This window comes from Myotis nattereri (assembly GCF_964212035.1).
Source record: "Myotis nattereri genome assembly, chromosome: 13".
NCBI lineage: Eukaryota > Metazoa > Chordata > Mammalia > Chiroptera > Vespertilionidae > Myotis > Myotis nattereri.
In genome coordinates, this window is record NC_138088.1 from 42,852,421 (window position 1) to 42,870,373 (window position 17,953).

Consider the following 17,953-nt stretch of genomic DNA (forward strand, 5'->3'; position numbering starts at 1 on the left):
TCGCTCCAACAGTGGCTCCCTCCCCCTCCCTCTTTAATTTAGACAAAGACCTCGGAGTTCATCAACCTCCCACTGAAATTCACAGCTGCTGAACAAACTAATCCCCTCTCCCGGCCTTTCTTCCCTTCAATGGGCTCTTGGCTTCAAAGACACTTTGGGAAAGAACTTTGCTGGGGCTCACACTGCTTCATCAATAGAAGTTAGTGCAAGTATTATCTGAAGAGCAAGTGGCTTTACAAACAAATACTGCCTAACAATCCCTTCCTCCCAAACACACACATCTAGCCCGCAGACATGATGGGATCTACAACAGGATTAGAGACAGTCCCCCCTGGCTTCACACCCAGTCCCTTTGTGCAGCTGAGCTCAGCCCTGAAGTGGTGTGGGGGAAACCCTGGAGCTGATGGTCAGGCACGGATGGAGATACACACATGCACACATGTGTGCGCACACACACGGCAGAGTGGCCACAAATGCTGCAAGGAGAGTATTTCAGTGACACCTCCTTTCTTCAACTCTCTTGATTCCCCAGCTGACCAAAGCCTCTCCCTGCTTTATTAAGGTGCAGGAACAGAGGACTAGGAAGAGAGGTAAGAGCAAAATAGGACCCAGGAGACAATTATTGGGAGATGACTGAGGAAACCAAATCAAAGCAGCTTTATTGCACCTTAAGTACATCAGTGGTTCAAATGCAGCATCCAACCATGGACGTGCAGCCAGAGAAGGCAGCCCTGAGACATGTGGAGGCTGAGGGAGAGAGGGCCTCCCACCCTCGAGCAGCAGTGCTAAAAAGAGAGGCTTTTGTTAATATGGCTCCTATTCCAGAGCTGGGCTCATACAGAATGAATGGTCTAGCCCTCCTTGGACCAGGGCTCAGACAGGTCAAGTGAGGGGCGATTTCCCATAGGCGGTGGTCCCTCTGCTTCTATCTCAAGGCCAAGATAGCTCCCAGCAAAAGGCAATGCACCCCTTCCACCTAACCTCACCCACCCCGAATAATGCTGGCAGATGAGATATTCCTTTAGAAAAGGGCCAACATTCCTTCTCTCGGTTCTGCTCAGTACCCATCCCTCATGTCTATGACTTGTTCAGAGGATGAACAGTCAACTCTACTCCAGCCACTGGGGCTAAGAGAAATATGGACCTGGGAATATGAAGTCAGAGGCCAGGAGAAGGTAAGATTAGGCTCATAACCCACAGAAGGAGAAAAACAAAAGACCCAAAAGATGGGTACAGCAGAGGTAGACTTGGATCCTGCTCATCCTCTTAGAAGCCACTTAAACAGAACATCCCTGGGGAGAAGATACCCTGCCCCACGCCCTGCCCCAGAGAACAGTATTAGGGGAAGTACAGAATTGGCCCTATGCTCTGCCTCAGAGGCTGAGCAAGCCTTGGACAGATCGAGGGCCAGGCACACAGGAAAGAAAGCAGGCACTCTGCCAGTTTGGAGCCAAGCCTACAGCATCATATACCCGGCAACAAGAATGAGGGCTGGGAAATACAAACAGAATCTATTCTGAAATTCCCTTTTCCGCAGGGAGAACAGTTGAGTAACAGCAGCAGTGACCTCCTGGTAAGAGAGGCTGCCTGGCTTAGACGTGCAGCTTAAGAGCAATGGTGAGGACAGCCTTCAGGGCGGGCATGAAGCTGGAGACCTCGCTGAAACGGCTGCAGCCCACCACGTGGGCATGCACTGCAAGGCCCTGCTCAAAGCTTCCTGTGTCCACACATCGGGCAACCTCGTGGAGCCCAGCCAGGACCTGAGGCGAGAGCTGTGGAGGGAGTGGCCCTTCGGTTAGTGAGCCCACACCAGCCCCCACCCTGGCGGCATGGAAAGGATAAGAGAGGACTGAATTCTGGAGCACAGTCCAGGCAACGTGGATGTATTTTGTGGGAACCCAGGTCAGTGAGACCTACGGGGAGAGGACAGAGGACACCTGAGCTCCCTTTGGCCATGGGTGATGGTGGAAGGGCAGGAGGCAGAGGAGCACACTCAGTGTACTTACTGTCCCCTCACAGAGCTTCTCATATAGACATTCTAGGCGTTGGGCTGCCTCATCCAGCTTCCGTTTTGTCTTCTACAGGGAGGAAAATGGATTCTGATTCTAGCCCCTAAACCTCACACTACACAGGACTATAAAGAATCACAGTAGATTAGAGCCAGAATGGCTAAAGGCTACTTCTTTCATTTTGAAGGAGGAAATGGAAACCCAAAGCGGGTAAGTGACTTGCTCAAGCTGACACAGCCAGTGAATGCATGGCAAGTTCCTTACTCCTGGTTTCACTCTCGTTTGAGTACTTCCTGCTGCCTTTCCAAGAGTTTAGTCCCGATGCTACTGGGTCCTGCTGCCAAGGAGCTGGACTTCAGATCAGACAAGTGTCCGCCCCCCACCCCCAACCCAACCCCCTGCATGGAGATCAAATAAGCATACGATGTCAAGTGACAGTGAGAAAAGAGCTGATCACACAAAGAACTGCTCTAGAGCTCAGGGGTCCCGGAACCAGCTAAGGGTATAAGGAGGGCATTGTGGGGAAGGTTCAGACTTACTAAGTCAGTGGCAGACTGGGAGCAACGTTGTAGAAGTGCCTCAAAGCTGGTTTTCAAGGACTGATGCTCTGGGGGCAGCTCCTTCCTGTACACCTTCTCTGGTGGCCGTTGCTGAGGAAGAAGCGGAGAGGGGACAGATGGGCAAGCTGTCTCTCTCGCAGCTTCCCTAGGGACTAGTCCTCAGCGACTCGGCACCTCACTGTTCTCACTGGAGCATAGCAGAGTTGGGTAGGGGCACCCGCTACAGTAAGGACACTTGGTGCCTGTCCCTCCCCATTCCCCAGCTCATAGTCTGACTCTACCTTTAGGAATGAGGCCCATCTACCAAGCCCCTGCTTTCCTTTTCCTTTTTTAAAAAAGATTTTTAAAATTAATTTTTAGAGAGAGAGAGGGCAGGAGAGGTAAAGAAACATCAATGTGATAGTGGAACATGGATCAGCTGCCTCCTGCATGCCCCCTACTGGGGATTGAGCCCCCAACCTGGGCATGTGCACTGATCAGGAATCGAGCTGGCAACCTTTTGGTGCGTGGGATGATGCCCAACCAACTGAGCCGCACTGGCCAGGGCACTCCCTGCTTTTCTGAGGGCTGGAAGAAGGGAGGGGAACACATCGTCACCTGCAGGCTGAGTTCTCCTGGTGCTCCAGGGGGAGCATGACCCACACCAGGGACAGGGGGCTGTGAGGAAAGGACCCCTCGTGGCTCAGAGGTGAGGCTCATAACTGGAGCAGTAATTGGTGCTGTGGACATAAATGTCTCTGGCAACTGAAGAGAGAGAAAGAGAGGCACCTGAGTCTAAGCTGAGTGACTCCCTAGGCCTTAATGTGAGAGAGTGGTAGAAATTATGAGTGAACAGTGGACAGAATAGTGAGTGGGAAACCAGGAAGTGGGAAGACTGGTGTACAATGTAAGCAGGAAAGAGGAGGGGGCTGAGGGAAGAAGAGTGAGAGGGAAGAGAGGGCAGAATGCATGTCTGAGCATGGGAAGGACTGGGCTGAATTCTGTAAGGAACTAAAATGTGGGTTACTCACTAGTAAATGTATGAGGGGGTCGGTAAGGAGGTGCACTGACCTGTCTCCTCTGGAGGTTTGCCCTGGGAGCTGGAGCATTTTTTAAGGAATCTTGAGGTCCTGTATAATACAAAGACAAAAGTATTTCGGGGCATGGTCAGGAACATTGCAAATTCTTAGTCTGAAGACCATCAAAATGATTTTAGTTGGAGTCCACCTCACCTCCCTCTGAAGACCAGTTATACTCTCAGTTGACATGCTCCAACCAAAGGAGCCCCAGTTCATTGGTTTGAGGAAGAGATTCCTAAGGTGGTAGAGGGAGGAGTGGAGAGGGGAGGGAGGCAATGGCCGAGAAAAAGAAAGCCATGGAAAGGAGACTGACCTGGGTGAGGAGTCAAGATGCCAGTGGTTTGAATGGTGCTAGAGCATGGAGCGCCTGGTCCTCCTGGAGGGTGTGCTGCAGGGAAGCTGACAGGAGGGCCTGGGGGCTGGGAGCTCACAGGGCTGAGAACTGGTGGTCTCATCGGAAGGAAAGGAAGCAGTCGAGCAGTCTCAGGCAGGGGGGCAGAATCAGGCTGCATGATGCCTGAGGGTGCCATGGGTGGAGGGGGGCCAGGAAGAGGCCATGTTCCAGGGAATCCCATGAGGTTAGGAGCTTGCGTCCTTTGCCCTCTTAACAGCTGTGGCTGAGATAAAGCTGAAGTGCAACAGAATTTCAATTTGAGAGAGACTCAGAGCACATGAGGGGAGACTAGGCAGCAACAATAATTTTTTAAAACACTAATAACAAAAATGATTAATACTCATGCATATGGATATCTACCATGTACAAAGTACTTTTGACTGTATTCCTTATTAGACCCTCAAAACAATCCTGTGGGGTTGAAATGAACAACGTAACAACTACTCTTACTCTTCAAAAGAAACAGTATATTGCTAAGTATATTGCCCACAGGTACAAAGCCAGCAAGTGACAGTACTGGGAATTCTGACTTCAAATTCCAAGCTCCTCTCACTCTATAGACACACTACCTCTCAAATCCACGCTGACCATGCCAATTGTTTTCTTCTATGTTCTACCCAGACGGATCACTCACTCACCAGGCATTACCCCAGGGCCCAGGGGCAAAGGCTGGGCAACCTGGGGCTCAGGTACCCTGTAGTCTCTTATATTCTGCATTCTGGAGCCTTGATAAGGGCCAGAATGGGAAGGTGCCAAGGGCATCACTAGTGATGACTGGGGTGTGAAAATCCTTGGCCTTGTAGATGAAGTGGGAACCTGTGAAGAGAATAAAGGATTAGCACTTGGAAAGGGGGAAAAGGGTAAGTAACTGAAAAACAGAAAACTAGAAAAAAATGAAACAAAAAGCTAGTTCTTTAAAAAAAATCAATAAAATTGATAAATCTCTATAAAAATCAACAATGATAAGGAGAAAAGACACAAGTCATCAAGATCTTGATGGCTTCAAATTATACTACAAAGTGACAATAATCAAAACAGTATGGTATTGGCCATAAAACAGACACACAGACCAATGAAGCAGAACTGAGAGCCAAGAAATAAATTCACATCTATATGGGCAAATAATTTTTTTACATAGACAAGCTTTTTCTAACATTTATGTGGGAAGGGCAAGGTCCTAGAATACCCAAGAAATTTTGAAAAAGAAAAATAAAGTGGGGGAGTTATTCTTCCTCATGTCAAGGCATACTGCATAGAGGTAGTAATCAAGAGAGTGAGTGGTATTGGTAGTGGGATAAACTCATAGATCAATGGAACAGAATAGAGAACTAATAAATAAATCTATATGAATATGCCCAATGAATTTTTGACAAAGGAGCAAAATAAATTCAATGGAGGAGGGACAGCTTTTTCTGTAAATGGAAATCCACCGGCAAGAAAATGAAGTTTAACCTAAATTTCACACCTTAAATAAAAATTAACTCAAAGTAACATGGACTTAAATGTAAAACTATAAAACTTCTAGAAAGAACAGAGGAGAAAATTTGGGGGGCCTTGGACTAGGCAAAGAGTTCTTAGTCTTGACACAAAAAGCAAGATCCATAGAAGAAACACAATAAATTGAACTCTATAAAATTAAAAACTTTTGCTTTGTGAAGGATCCCATTAAAAAGATAAAAAGACAAGTTCTTACATAGTTACACACACACACACACGAGTACATATGAAACTGGTGAAATATGAATCTCAAATCTGTATCTATGGATTGTACTAATGTCAGTTTCTTGGTTTTGTTATTGCACTGTGGTTGCTGTAGGATGTTGGCGTGGGGTGGGGTGGGGTTAGGATACATGAGACTTCCCAGTTCATTCCTATGTGACTTCTGCCTAATACCTCTATTTACAATCTCATTGGATTTTGTTCTCCAGCCCCTCCAGTACGGCATCATAAGTTAACAGCACCCTATCCATCTGGCCTGAAACTAGGAGCCAGTCCCCCCACTTCACACACTCCTCTTAACTATCATTAATTTCTGTTAATTCTATGTACTAAATATCTCAAATCCAACCTCACTCTCTAGCTTTAGATTATTTCATGTCCTCATCGTTTATTTCTATATAGCCTCCTAACTGCCTCTAGCTTTGCCCTTCCTGAACACAGAGCTAGTTATTGTCCTGCATAAGACTATTCAATAGCACCTGATTGTTATCAATTTCAGAGTCAAGTCTAAGCTCTTTAGTTCAGACTGCCAGGTCCTTCCTGATATAACTCCTGTTACCCCAGCTTCATCTAAGCCTACTCCACTGCCACAAAGACCTGCTTTGCAATGTCACTAAAATATCAGTAGCTCCTCATATGGGCTTTGCTCACTCTCCTTTCAATGCTTTTGTACATGCTGTCCCCACTGCCTAAAATAGCCTTCACCTAACTCTTCCTTTGCCTAAATAACTTTTAATCTTCAAGTCTGAGATCAAACAGCCATGACCAGTGTGCTAAGTGGTCAGAGCATTGACCTCCATGGTTATAGTGCTGGCTCACTGAAGGGTCTTGGGTTCAATTCCCAGTCAAGGGCACATAAGTGAGTTGCAGGTTCAATCCCCAGCCCAGGTCAGGTATGTGTGAGAGGCAACCAACCAATATGTCTCTCACACATTGCTGTTTCTACCACTACTTCCACTCTTTCTAAAAATGAATGGGGCCCTAACCGGTTTGGCTCAGTGGATAGAGCGTCAGCCTGCAGACTGAAGGGTCCCAGGTTTGATTCCGGTCAAGGTTGCAGGCACATCCCCAGTGGAGGGTGTGCAGAAGGCAACTGATTGATGTTTCTCTCTCATCCATGCTTCTAACTCTCTATCCCTCTCTCTTCCTCTCTGTAAAAAATCAATAAAATATATTTTAAAAAAATTAGTGGGGAGCCCTAGCCAGTTTGGCTCAGTGGATAGAGCACCAGCTTGTGGAATGAAGGGTCCTGGCTTCGATTCCAGTCAAGGGCACATGTCTTGGTTGCAAGCTCCATCCCCACTGTGGGGTGTGCAGGAGAGGCAGCCGTTCAATGACTCTCTCTCATCACTGATGTTTCTGTCTCTCCCTCTCCCTTCCTCTCTGAAATCAATAAAAATATATTTTAAAAAAATAAAAAGTTAATGGGGAAAAATATACTCAGGTGAGGATTAACAACAAAAAAGACATCATACTCATTCTGAAATAGTCCCTAAACATCCATCCCCCACAGAGTAAATTGCTTTCTTCTGTGTGATCTCATGGCACCTTATCATACCCCAATTATGGCATTTACAAATTTTACTTATTTTTTACATATCTATCTTTCCACTAGACCCGTGGTTGGCAAACTGTGGCTCTCAAGCCACATGCGGCTTTTGGGCCCCTTGAGTGTGGCTCTTCCTAAGCCTTAGGAGTACCCTAATTAATAACAATGTACCTTCCTATATAGTTTAAGTTTAAAAAATTTGGCTCTCAAAAGAAATTTCAATCGTTTTACTGTTGATATTTGGCTCTGTTGACTAATGAGTTTGCCGACCAATCGATCACTGCACTAGACTATAAGCTAATTAAAGGCAAGGATCATGGCTTATGCACCTTTCTGAGAGCCAAGCAACTGTTCAATAAACAGTTATTAGAAAAATAACTGAATCTGTGCTTTATGAAGTCAAGAATTTTCATCATTTCTGTTCACTAATATATTCCGAGTGCCTAGAACCATACCTGGCACTTGGTAGACATTAATTGGTATTTTTGAATGAATGAACAAACAAGGTGTTACCTGGTGAGAAGGCTGGAATCCCAATTTGCAAGATAACGTTTCTTTAGAGTGGGGAGTAGCTCCCACAATGACTCGAGGAAAGGGGAAAGGAGGAGACTGCTGGCCCAAGACATCAGCACCCTGGGCATGAAAAAGCCGATCTCTCAGCTGCTGAATTGATGGCTATAAAGTCATAATAATGAAGAACTGAGTTAAGTAAAATTAAAACAAGTAAACATCCTCTCTTACAAGCCTGGCCCCATATAGCATTCAAACTTCAGATGACTCTCGACATTCTAGCCACTTTAGATGACTCAAAGATAGCTACAATCCTTGCCAAGGCTTCCTCCTTGCCTTTTTTTTTTTTTTTTTTTGCCTAGATCACTCTATCAGTGGTTCTCAACCTTGGCTGCACATTAGAATCACCTGGGAATCTTTTTAAAATCCTGATTTCTGGGCCTCGTCCTCCAGAAATTCTGTTTCTTTGTTACTAATGTTGTGGCCTCACCCCATAACAAAGAAACAGAATTTCGGGAGGATGAGGCCCAGAAATCAGGATTTTAAAAAGATTCCCAGGTGATTCTAATGTGCAGCCAAGGTTGAGAACCACTGCCCTATATCTACTTCTCTTTGAAGGTCCAGCTCAACAATTTTAGCCACTCAGTGTGGAGAGCGGCTATAGTGTTTGGACAGGTTCAAGCCTCGAATTAACGAGAGGGCCTGGTCCTCTCGTGCTCGTGGCAAAGCCACTACAAGTCCCAGCTTGGAGAGCAAAGCCCTCCCAGCACAATTATAGCCAAAGGATATAGCTGTAGGTTTGACCTTATGGTCCAAACCTGTGGTCCCAGGAGGCTAAGTGATACAGGCTGTGGGAGGTACAGCAAGTGCTGCCAAAACAAAGCTTGATAGAGTTCAGGTGCATGTAACTGAATAGATTTGAAACCGAGAGAACATTGTAAACATCCTGACCACGCCCTTACTTTGCCTAGGGAATCTGGCTATAAAATAAAGACTTGGCTTGCAGGTTGTGGCACTGTCTCTCCATCCGAGAGCAGTGTCCCACCTAGGCCCAGCTTTATTCTCTTGTCTTCTTTAATCCTTCACCGACCCCCCCTACCCCCCACCTCAGGTTCACCCCTGGCAATGCTGAATGCAGCACAACTCAGAAGCCTTCCTTGACTTCTGCAGGCAAAAACCAGCCCCTTCCCTGGAGTCCCACAGTGCTTAGTATAAACTTCTGTTATGGCACTATGAGTTAGTGACATCTAATTCCCACCCCCACCTGCACCCCCACCCTGACCCCCCACCCCCAAGGGGCTGTGAGCTTCCTGAGGGACTAGATCTTATTTATCCTGGGAGTTTCAGCATTTAGCATAGTGCCTAGGAACATTGAATTGCTCAGCCAGTGCTCGATGACTGAATTAAATGGTTTGCTCTTTCCCCAAGACCCCACTCACCTGAGCACAGTCATTGGGTAGGTAGCTCATGGCAGTGGACAGGTTGCCCTGGGCTGCCAGGAGGTTGGCATACTGAGTGACCCTGTAGGTTGTGGCAGGGCCTGGGCTCACCCCATCAGGACCCCGCAGTCGTTCCAAGCTCCTGTTCAGAACCATTACCTTCTCCATCAGGTCCTAGAGGAACAAGGTGAGGGCAGTCAGCCCTGTTCAAAGCACATCCTGCTCTCTAAGCCCAGACAGCTCACCCAGGGACTTCCCACTATGGGAAGGAGGGCATCTGGCCACAGCCAGATGGAAATTGAAGGTGATGACATACAAGAGACATGACAGTTAAAGAAGAGCCACTTGGCCTCATCTCCCAAGCTCTTAGCACTGGGCTCAAGTGGGGCCATTGGGATCTTAGATTCTCGTACATCTCTGCCTATTTTCTTTACACTTTCTGCTAGGCCATCAGCAATTTCAGCCTCACTTATGCTACTGTTTTATGTATGACTTTGTCTCCCTGTGAGTCTGTGACCCCCATCTTCTCTGGTTGCCTGAAGAGTGTCTGGTATAATTTAGATCCACAGAATTTTTCATAGCAGTTAATAGGAGGCCCAGGCTCACAATTACTCAAATACTGAATGAACCTGTATAACCAAATCTGAAGTAGGAAAACATTATGAAGATTAATACCTAAGTAGCTTCTGCTCAGTCTCCCTGACTGAGGAGGGGAGGAGGTGACAGCTCATCCTTGGGAGAAGGTCCCAGACATTAAGGGCCCATTTTCCCTTATACCCTGACTCCAGTCTGGGTAACCAGAGGACTCGCTCTGATGTTCCTGCACATCCCTACCACTAGCCTCTCCTTAGGGTCTGTAATGAAGGGACTGTGCCCTGCAGAGAAGGGGTACCTGTAGAGCCATGGGGGATGAAGCCTGGTGGCATTTTGCCCAGCACTCCACCAGCCTCTCCACACTCCCTGAGCACACATAACAGAGTCTGGCTTCGGAGGTGAGTGCCCTGTCGCCCTCCTGCTCCATTCGAGTACCCAAGATGTCTGCAGAGAGATGGAAACTTCTTTAATGTCACAGCTTCCCTTGGCTCCTCCTCCTTTCCCAATTTGGAAATGGGTGGTGGATCATGAGCTATGGGACAAGTAGCCACAGTGGCTTTGGATAATACTGAGGCTCACCCTGCTCTACAATGAAGGGCAAAGCTCTTGCTTCAAGAGGTGACAAGAAAAACAGGACAACAAATGAAAGTAGGGGCATGCACTACAGTCCTTGCCTCCCAGCTGAACCAGACCTTGGCTCTGATAACACGGCCTGGCCTCCTAGAGCTCAGCCTGCCCTTCTGCCTCCTCCATCAGCATGTCCACTGACTTCACGCTGAAGTCACACCACTCCATTCTAAAGCCTAGGGCCACCTACCACAGAGCTCAGGGAATGTCTCTGGCCCTGAGTATGTCAGCAGCAAAGCCAGTGCCTCTCTCCAGTTCTGCAGGCTACAGGAGCACACCATATCCTTCCAATTCTTCCGCACAACACAGGCTAGCAGCTGTAATGGGCAGGGAGGGAATTAGGTCATCAACCATTCATCCAGCACAGGCAGCAGGAGCAGGCTCCCTGTTAGACCACGTACTAGGGGCCCAGGGTTAGAGTGGGAAAGAGTTTGGCAGATCCTCTGAACACCAGTCCCAAAGTGTGGACATCCACCTCACAAAGTCCAAGAAATGCCCTCCTCTCCTCTCCAGCACAGTGGGCAGTTACCGAGGAGATTCTAGTTTTCTTCTTGGTCAAGTAGCGTTCCTGTGTTTGCTTCAGCAGATCTGCGCCCCCTGCCTGGGCCAGGATAATGGCATCAGCAAAGCGCTCTTCTTTCAGACACAGCTCCACGGCAGGGCCCAGTTCACCAAGCAGGAGAGCCTGGCTCAGGAGTCCATCTGTGTCTGGGGGCAGAGGCATCCCCTCCACGTTAACCTGCCCTCAAACCTTAGCTTCCCGTCACCTGCAGAGCCCATAGCACGCCTCCTATGTCTGTATCATTCAGCTTCCTTATCCCCAAACAAACTCCCAAGTTTCATTCCTCAACAACAAAATATAGTGGGGTGTCCTGGTTACTCTTTAAGGAGAGAACCCAAGATGAGGAAGTAACTCATGTGGCAGTATCACAGGTGATGTCTGATTGCTCAGCAAGGACAGGGTCACAGTCCTTAAAGCAAGAACCCAGAAAGATTGAGAAAATATCTTAGTAGAAAGGTTTCCATAGGAAAGACCCATCCATGAAAATCAACAGCCAAAGAGTGCTCTAACCTGTAACAGAACCACCCAGCATTTGTGATGGTGCGAGGCAGGAGGCAAGGGACAAGAAAGCAATGTCCTCAAGTCTGAGAACTCTGAGCCTACCTACTCCCATGCAGAGGGTACCTTCTGTGATGGGGATCTCCCATGGAGTCATGTTCTGAGGGACCAGCTCATCAAAGAAAGCTGAGGAGGCAGAGACTTCTGTGGTGTGTTTGGAGGCCTGAACAAGGAAGGACCAAGGTGGCTACTTAGGAAATGAACCCCAAAGACAGAGAGCTGGCTTAGTAGCTCTCTCTGGGAACAGTAATAAATTTGACCCTCAATGGGTAAAGCTAAAAGAAGAAGCAGGTAAGGTTTGGGAAGGGCTCAAGTTCATGATTAAAACACCGATCCACTCCCAGCCCAAAAGCTTATGAACTCTGTGTCTCACTGACACAGAGGAAGGGGTCTGAAGACTTCTATAGAAGCTGAGCACTTCATGAGAGCAAAGCAAAGGGCCAGGAAGGGGGAAATGCCCTAAAAGCCGGACTCCTGTGCTACTGCAGGTCTGGCTGGCTGGGCTCCTACCACACCTGGCTGCCGAAGGCCTGCTGTCTGGTACTGCTGAGGTTATCTCCCTTGGGCTGAGGGCTCTTACCCAGCCCTGAGTCTCTCTTCAACCACAAGGCCACCTGCAGGGAGAGACTTGTGAGTACCACTCTCCCAGCACAAGGTCAAACAAGCATTTTGCTTTCTTTCCACCTCCAAACCCCACCAACTAGACTAAGATCCTTGAGCTATTTTCCTGGGAAACAGCCTAACTCCAGGAGGTTAAGTTTGTATATACATTAGTGACACTCAGGAAGAGGCGTTCTGAGATAGTTTCCACTGATAGGATTCTCTGCATATAAAGTACATGATTCTGATGTGAAAGCAGCTTACCTTCTTCTGAAGCTCATCTTTACTGTATCCTAATAGCTTTAGAAATTGCATTCTGGAGTCTTGCTCCAAGGTCACCTAAGGAACCACAGGACACAGAAGTCTCCATTATATGAATGTAAATAACCCTCTCCTGCTAAAACTGGACATCTGTGCCAGTGTACTCTCCAATATAGTTCTTTGTACTCTCCCTTTTTTTCTCCTCAGATTTGATTCCTGCTGGGCTGTAGGCATGGTGTTAACAAAACCTTTTCCCTCTCTGCAAGAAAACTGAACCTTCAGTTGACTTCCTACATTTGTTACCTTAGTAACCTGATAATAGTAAAGTATGAGCTATGTTTCTAGGCAACATTGCTTGTGATTGGTAAACTGCATTTGGACTGGAACTATATAGACTATAAATAATCGATGGGGGCACCATGTTCTAGGCTTCCCTGATTGCAAAGACTCTTGTAACTGAATAGATCCCTTGCAGAGACTCTAGAACAGCCGTGGGCAAACTACGGCCCGCGGGCCGGATCCGGCCCGTTTGAAATGAATAAAACTAAAAAAAAAAAAAGACCGTACCCTTTTATGTAATGATGTTTATTTTGAATTTATATTAGTTCACACAAACACTCCATCCATGCTTTAGTTACGGCCCTCCGGTCCAGTTTAAGAACCCATTGTGGCCCTCGAGTCAAAAAGTTTGCCCACCCCTGCTCTAGAAGCTACACTTTTGGAGTTGGTACAAGAGATATTGGCTCTTAAGGGCTTGAGACTTCTAAGCCAGGACAACTTATATACCTGCCTGGTGGACATCTTAACTCCTTGCGCCTGTGCTACCTTCTGGGGCGCTGAAGAGAACTCTGCACTGCTGCATGGATGCTGCAAGAACGGCCCCAGGAGGGAGCACCCTATGCTGCCCTGCTGACAGGCTGTGGTTTCTATCTCACATCTTTCTGAGGAGATGATACCAAGTGAGTCTTCTGAGTCTAAATGTCAGGTTGAGAAGACTCCTGCTGGAAAGTGCATGGATATAGTAAACAAAGTCAGTTTACCTACTCAGTGTACCAGATACTGAGGGCCAAGCCTTCCTGAAGCCATACCCTAACCTGGGTTCGCTGGTCTGGGCCCTTCATTTCTCCTATACTGAATCATGAATTCTGACTACAATTTTTTCCATAGCCTCTCAAGGCCCCTCCTTCTTCCATGCTCTTCCCTTGGAAATGTTCATCTGCACTTAGCTTCAGGACCATTCTGATGGACAGCTCTGGGGTAGCTTTTCAACCAGTCTTCCCTCTGTCCTCTGGACACCGCTGCTTGAGTAAAAATAAAGGCTGAACTCCTGACCGCTCCCTCTATTCTCTCTCCCACCCCACCATTCCTGGAGCTATTATCTGTATCCTGCTTATAACAAAAGCTCCCTTTCTCTTTTCTTCCCACATGTCTTCCAGCTTCACTCTATAGTTGATGATCTTTCTCAAATCCCTTTCTCCGCCCCAGATTCTGGGTGTCCTTCTTCATTAAGTTCTATGTCTGAGGCACAGACCCACGTCCTTCTCAGATCCCCTGGAGCAAGGCCCTGTCCTTATTGCATTCTTCTCTACAATCCCAAACATCTGAATAACCCTCTCACTGTCTGCCTGGTCAGTTATTTATCTTTCTTTCGTTAGCCCTCTCCTCTCATTTGCTCACTTCCTTTGATCTATAGCACTCCTCCTGGTGTCATAAGGAAATTGAAGTTAAAGCAGTATTGCAACTGAAGCCATGCCTCCAGAGTAGAGCAGGGCTTGAGCCCCGAGTCCCACCACAATGACTTGCCTTGGGTTACTTGAAACAAACTCAAAGCCTTCTTATAATGATATATTCTTTCAGCTAATCTTCCCTTCCTTTCCCTTCCCATCTTCTCCCTTCCCATCATCTTATCTGCCCTTCAGCATGGCCCTGTGGAAGTCTTCCCCTCAGCTCCAGCAAAGTATCCAGGACATGAGCAATAGTAGCAAAAAGGGCAAATGTCACTTGTACCCCTCACCTTTCCTAGTGCGAATGGTCTTTGAGCCTCTCTCTGGTAAAGGGTGAAGAGTTTGTGTCCGGAGGGTGGGTGTCATGTAGGAAAAGACCTACTAGGAGTCAGGGCTTCTGAAATCTGGGTCACAGTGTGGCTATGCATCTCCTGGTGTTGCCGTACCCAGCTTTGGGGAAACACCGCTGAGCATCCAGCCTTCAGGCTTCCTACCTTCAGGAACTGCCAGAGCATCTTTTCACTTTGCACTGACGCTCGCTGGATCTTGTTCTGACAATAATTGAGGAGGTTTCCTGATCTCAGGGCCTCCTGCAGCTCAGCTGACCGCATCAGGAATTCGGATTCGGTGGTGACTTGACTGATGAAGACTAGGCGAAGGCAGGGCTGTGGCACCTGGTGGGCAGGGGTGCTGGGAAGGCCAAAAGTAACCAGCTTCCCCCCAAACTGATGAGGAAAAACAAGAAAGGTAACGGTCATGCCTTTGAGCTAAAAATTAACACCAAGTCAGGATCACAGGACAGGCCTATATTGGTCAACCCTAGGATAGGAAATCAATAATAAGAAAACACTTGGGGATGGAATAGAATCAGGAATTGAGTAGCAAATGTGCCCCCATATCAAAACCAGCTCTGCATTTTTAGTACCATCAGCTTAAATCTTCAGCACATGGTACTCATCTTCTCCTCATCTGTCCTGGCACCACCCTTCTCCCAGTCACCTGGACCAAACACCTTGGCATCATCAGTCTTTATACAACTATAGCCAAGCAACAACAAAGTCTTACCTCTTGTTCAGTGTCTCTTGTGAAGGTCCCTCTATCCCATTCCCAGTGCTAGCGCACCTGAATACTGGAATAGGTTACTAGCCTCTAGGCTTTTCCTCCCTCCAATCCAAGCATTAGCCCACAACCCTGTATCTGTTGCTACACAGGGGCTTGTAATGGTTTCGTAAAGCCACAGGAGAGACCTGAAGCTGCTCTGCTTGTTGTACACAAAATCCTTCAAAACCATGGCCAGACCTGCCTCTGCAGCACCTCTCTCCCTGCTCATTCATGTGACTGCGCCACATACCCCAAGTCCCCAGTTCCTTCCTGCTCTGTGCCCTCACCCACCACAACACCTCAACCTGAGCATCCTTCTCACCAAACTAGGTGCTTTATATAAAGCACTCGGGCCCAAACCGGTTTGGCTCGGTGGATAGAGCATCGGCCTGTGGACTGAAAGGTCCCAGGTTCGATTCCGGTCAAGGGCATATACCTTGGTTGCAGGCACATCCCCAGTAGGAGGTGTGCAGGAGGCAGCTGGTCGATGTTTCTCTCTCATCGATGTTTCTAGCTTCTCTATCCCTCTCCCTTCCTCTGTAAAAAATCAATAAAAATATATTTAAAAAATAAAATAAAATAAAGCACTCGGCATAAATACAAAGCTTAGTAAAGGCCCTTTACTCTAGCAGTTCTCCACCTTGGCTCCTTATTAAAATGACCTGGGGAGCTGTTCGGAGTTGCCAGGCTCTACGCCAAACAATAAAGTCAGAATCTCTGGGGGTGGGACCAGGCATCAGTATTTTTAAATTCTTCAGGTTATTCCAATTACAGCCAGCCAAGGTTGACAACTCCTGCTTTATTCCCTAGCCCCGTGATCGGCAAACTGCAGCTTGTGAGCCACATATGGCTCTTTGGCCCCTTGAGTGAGGCTCTTCCTAAGCCTTAGGAAAATATACTCAGGTGAGGATTAACAAAAAAGACTGAGATCAAACATCATACTCATTCTGAAATAGTCCCTAAACATCCATCCCCCACAGAGTAAATTGCTTTCTTCTGTGTGATCTATGGCACCTTATCATACCCCAATTATGGCATTTACAAATTTTACTTATTTTTTACCTATCTATCTTTCCACTAGACCTGTGGTTGGCAAACTGCGGCTCTCGAGCCACATGCGGCTTTTGGGCCCCTTGAGTGTGGCTCTTCCTAAGCCACAGAAGTACCCTAATTAATAACAATGTACCTACCTATATAGTTTAAGTTTAAAAAATTTGGCTCTCAAAAGAAATTTCAATCGTTGTACTGTTGATATTTGGCTCTGTTGACTAATGAGTTTGCTGACCACTGCCCTAGCCATTTACTATTTCCCTTCCTCAGACCCCCTCCTTAATGAGCTTTCCCAAGCAGAAATCCTCTCTTGACTCCTACAGCACAAAATCTATACTGTACTTCGATTAGTGCTAAACAAAACCACCTGAATTTGGATTGGTATAGTACTGAAGAGTTTGACAAGTGCTTACATATATTTTTATTTGAGCTTCATGTCAATTCACTAATGTAAGCTAGGCAGCTACCACTATCCCTGTGTTACAGATAAGAACACTGAAGTCCTAAGTGAAGTGACCTGCCCAAGGTTACACAGCTGATAATCGACAGATCGATAATAATTTAAGTCTTGTGACCTCAGAATCCTTCACTTCGCTGCCTCTTGAGTGTGTTGGTCTAACCTCCCTAATAAAACTGTTGGCTCTGAAAACAAGAGCCTCTACTTTTATCCCTCTGCTTTTAATTCAAGCCTAGTATTTAAAGCATTGGGCTAGGTGTTTTAGGGCCTTGCTACTCCTCAGACCAGCAGCAAGGGCATCACCTTGGGAACTCGTTGGAAAATCAGAATCTTAGGCCCAACCCCAGACCGAATGAACCAAAATTAGAATTTTAATAAGAGCTCCAGATGACTTGTATGCCCACTAAAGTTTGAGAAGCACTGCTTTAGGGATAAAAATGAAGATGATATGCTCCCTATCCACTAGGGGTCTATTACTTAGTAGGGTCCTGAGACATGCATCTACATAAATTTAGTACAGTTAGAATGTATCATTACAGGAGTATAAATCTGTGAGATTACAGAAGTGAGGTTAAGTTTGATGAGGTTAAAGATGGGCCTCCGAAAGGGGGTGGGATTTAAGTGAGGGAACTTGAAGGGCTGTACCAGGATTCAATAGCCTGAGAGAGAAGCTGAAGGATGGGGTACAGGTGGAGGCAGCAGAGTTGGGGAATTATTCGTGGAACATAGAGTCATATTTATTTGGACCGTAGAGAACACATAAGAATAAGGTGGGAATAAAAACTGGAAGGGTAAAGGGGCGCTGTGTATACTTGGCTTTGAGCCAATAAGGTAATGCGGGTCAAAGGTCAAGGGTTTTGAGCAGAGGACTGACAGGATGAAATCTATTTTTTTCTTTCCTGCTTTGTATTCTAACCCTTGCATAGCTGGACTCACTACTTAAAGTACTCACTACTCAGACACATAAAGATTAGATAAAAATCAGGTGGCATCTCAGGCAGTTCTCCATAACCGGGAGGTCTAAAGCAATCAATGCCTTTATACAGGACTGACAGCAAGCAGGTGAAGGGGTAGAGAGGGAAGCTTGAGCAGTAAAGCGGGACCTACTCTGAGACACAGGTAGATGGAAAAAGTATCTCCTACAGAACGTAGCTCCGTGCTGGGCACACAGTAGGCTTCAC

The 17,953-nt window shown here is 46.9% G+C and overlaps 1 protein-coding gene across 1 annotated transcript in view; it reads right to left on the reverse strand.

Annotated features, from left to right (window-relative positions):
• Positions 1-638: 638 nt before the first annotated feature.
• SEC31B (SEC31 homolog B, COPII coat complex component) overlaps positions 639-17,953 on the reverse strand; it is a 28,882-nt gene continuing 11,567 nt past the window's right edge. The window contains exons 11-26 of the mRNA XM_081105237.1: positions 14,659-14,889; positions 12,444-12,518; positions 12,095-12,193; positions 11,646-11,742; positions 10,974-11,167; positions 10,650-10,776; positions 10,131-10,276; positions 9,239-9,412; positions 7,803-7,964; positions 4,660-4,837; positions 3,941-4,255; positions 3,620-3,678; positions 3,167-3,313; positions 2,549-2,659; positions 2,007-2,078; positions 639-1,772 (exon numbers count right to left, since the gene is read on the reverse strand). Coding sequence (XP_080961363.1) covers positions 1,593-1,772; positions 2,007-2,078; positions 2,549-2,659; positions 3,167-3,313; positions 3,620-3,678; positions 3,941-4,255; positions 4,660-4,837; positions 7,803-7,964; positions 9,239-9,412; positions 10,131-10,276; positions 10,650-10,776; positions 10,974-11,167; positions 11,646-11,742; positions 12,095-12,193; positions 12,444-12,518; positions 14,659-14,889 — 2,367 coding nt within the window. The 3' untranslated portion in view covers positions 639-1,592. The remainder of the gene's footprint in view (positions 1,773-2,006; positions 2,079-2,548; positions 2,660-3,166; positions 3,314-3,619; positions 3,679-3,940; positions 4,256-4,659; positions 4,838-7,802; positions 7,965-9,238; positions 9,413-10,130; positions 10,277-10,649; positions 10,777-10,973; positions 11,168-11,645; positions 11,743-12,094; positions 12,194-12,443; positions 12,519-14,658; positions 14,890-17,953) is intronic.